The sequence below is a fragment of the Myxine glutinosa genome, chromosome 4 (genome assembly GCF_964187855.1).
Source record: "Myxine glutinosa chromosome 4, kmMyxGlut1.1, whole genome shotgun sequence".
Taxonomy (NCBI): domain Eukaryota; kingdom Metazoa; phylum Chordata; class Myxini; order Myxiniformes; family Myxinidae; genus Myxine; species Myxine glutinosa.
The window spans coordinates 147,393,916-147,396,469 of record NC_136264.1 but is presented as its reverse complement, the minus strand read 5'-3'; the positions used below and the strand labels follow the sequence as shown (position 1 = coordinate 147,396,469).

Below are 2,554 nucleotides of genomic sequence, written 5' to 3'. Positions count from 1 at the left end.
AGCATGACATTGAGGATCTGAGGTGGGGAGAGAGGGAGGCAGTGAGGGTCTGAGGTGAGGAGAGAGGGAGGCAGTGAGGCTCTGAGGAGAGCAGTGAGGGTCTGAGGTGAGGAGAGAGGAAGGCAGTGAGGGTCTGAGGTGAGGAGAGGAAGGCAGTGAGGCTCTGAGGTGAGGAGAGAATGAGGTAGTGAGGTTCTGAGGTGATGACAGCACGAGGTAGTGTCTGAGGTGAGTCTGAGGGACTGAGGTGATGAAAGTGAGACAGTGAGGATCTGAGGTGATGAGAGCATGAGGTAGCGAGGATCTGAGGTGAGGATCTAAAGTGAGGACCAGATATGAGGACAGCATGAGAAAGTGAGGATCTGATGTGAGGTAAGTGAGAGACAGTGAGGATTTGAGGTGAGGCAAGAGGGAGGAAAAGAGGATCTGAGGTGATGAAAGTGAGACAGTGAGGATCTGAGGTGAGGACAGAGGAAGGCAGTGAGGGTCTGAGGTGACGAGGTGTGACTGAGGCTCTGAGGTGAGGAGGGAGGCAGTGAGGGTCTGAGGTGATGAAAGCATGACAGAGTGAGGCTCTGAGGTGAGGAGAGAGGAAGGCAGTGAGGGACCTAGGTGAGAGGCGGTGAGGATCCGAAGCGAGGAAGGGGGCGGATGTGAGGACCCGACGTGAGGCAGGTGGAAGGCAGTGAGGTTCCGAGGTGACAATGGTGAGGGTCTGAAGCGAGGGAATGAGTGAAGATAGGACGTGAGGGATTGGTGAGGCGGTGAGGTTGGGGCGCGAGGGATTGGTGAGGCGGTGAGGTTGGGGCGCGAGGGATTGGTGAGGCGATGAGGATGGGGCGCGAGGGATTGGTGAGGCGGTGAGGATGAGGAGCGAGGGATTGGTGAGGATGGGCGCAAGGGATTGGTGAGGCGGTGAGGATCCGAGTCGACAGAAGCAGTGAGGTTTCAAGGCGAGAGAGGTGGGAGGCGGTGAGGGCCCAACGTGAGGAAGGTGGAAGGACGCGAGCGAGGGGTGAGGAAGTGAGGGTCGAGGTGTGAGGAAACCCTGTGTTGATGACGACAGAGTTGAGCGAAGTGAGTAACACGTGAGGTTGAGAAAAGTGTGAGGAAGTGAGACGAGGTCGCTGTACGAGCAAGGAGAGACGAGCGCGATGGACAGGCGAGCCAGGCTCGTGGCAAACGCTCCACAGGGCGGCGCGGGCCGCGCTCCGCGAACCAAAGCGACAATGACAGAGTAAACGCGAGTCGGGGTTGGACATCGCCGGATCACTTAAACTACCTCTCAAAGTCACCCGAGACCGGTCTCTCCACAACAATCAATTCTCCCCAGCTCTCAACATCACACAACATCCCAGCTCGGGGTCCTCTATGGACCCGCTCGATGACCACGTTCCCCCCTTCCCCTCGCCCACCTTTTCGCAGAGTCGTACGCTCTCCTCGCGCAAAGCGCCGTCCATCGCGCCGAGGAGACGATTCGAGGGAGATGTTTATTTCCGCAGTAACGACGAAAGGACAGAACACAGAAGGACAAATATAGACAGAAAAGGGGCCGAGTGCAGACGAGGCTGTCTTTCTCGCACGTCACCCTCTTCCTCTCCCCTCCATCTCCCACGCTCGGCCGCTGTTCTCGTGGGGCGACCGGAGCGCGGGCCGGACAGGGAGGGACGGACAAGTGCGGGCCGTCCGCTCCCTCCACCTTCGCGTGAGAGGCCGGACAGGGACGGAGGGCGGGAGAGTCCAAGGGCTCTCTCGCTCGCTCTCCGCTGCGCTCGCAAATCCCCCATAAACTCCCCCCTACTCCTTTCCACGCCAGCGTGATGATGTCATGTCGTATCGATAAGGTGTCACGGCGCTGCTCGGCGTGTCGACGTCATTAACCGAAGACGCCAAACATTTGGCGTAATGGCGTCTAAATGCACAGTGTCTTCGCTTTTTCGAAGTATCGCAGCAGATTGCTCGATCATATGAACCCGAAAGCCAAGTGAAGACCTCGGGTATGAAGGACCTGAAGTAACGTGAATGGAAATTTCTCCGGAGCGACACCGATGGATTTTCACACCGCATGGCGCAAACAGGGCGACTCGCAAGTCGAACCCATGATCGCACGAATCTGTTATTTATTTATTTATACGTATATATATATATATATATATATATATATAGTATATATATATATATATATATATATATATATATATAAATAAATAAATAAATATATATATATATATATATAAATAAATATATATATATATAAATATATATATATAAATATAAATATATATATAAATATATATATAAATATATATATAAATATATATATATAAATATATATATAAATATATATATATAAATATATATATATAAATATATATATAAATATACATGATATATAAATATATATATATTTATATAAATATATATATTATATATATAAAGTCGAGTCTCATGGAAGAGCTAGAACATCGGATAGACCAGCAGGGTTGAGGGACAAGATAGAGGGAGCTTGAATGTGGGGAGAAATGAGCATTGGGTGGGAGTGGGGTGGGAGTGG

At 50.6% G+C, this 2,554-nt stretch overlaps 1 protein-coding gene across 4 annotated transcripts in view; it reads right to left on the bottom strand.

The window, feature by feature from the left end:
- LOC137425345 (uncharacterized) overlaps positions 1-1,816 on the bottom strand; it is a 143,222-nt gene extending 141,406 nt beyond the window's left edge. For all 4 annotated transcript variants that reach the window (XM_078776579.1, XM_078776581.1, XM_078776582.1 and 1 more), the window contains exon 1: positions 1,416-1,816. In XM_078776579.1, the coding sequence (XP_078632705.1) occupies positions 1,416-1,460 (45 nt within the window). In that variant the 5' untranslated portion in view covers positions 1,461-1,816. The remainder of the gene's footprint in view (positions 1-1,415) is intronic.
- Between the last annotated feature and the right edge of the window lie 738 nt (positions 1,817-2,554).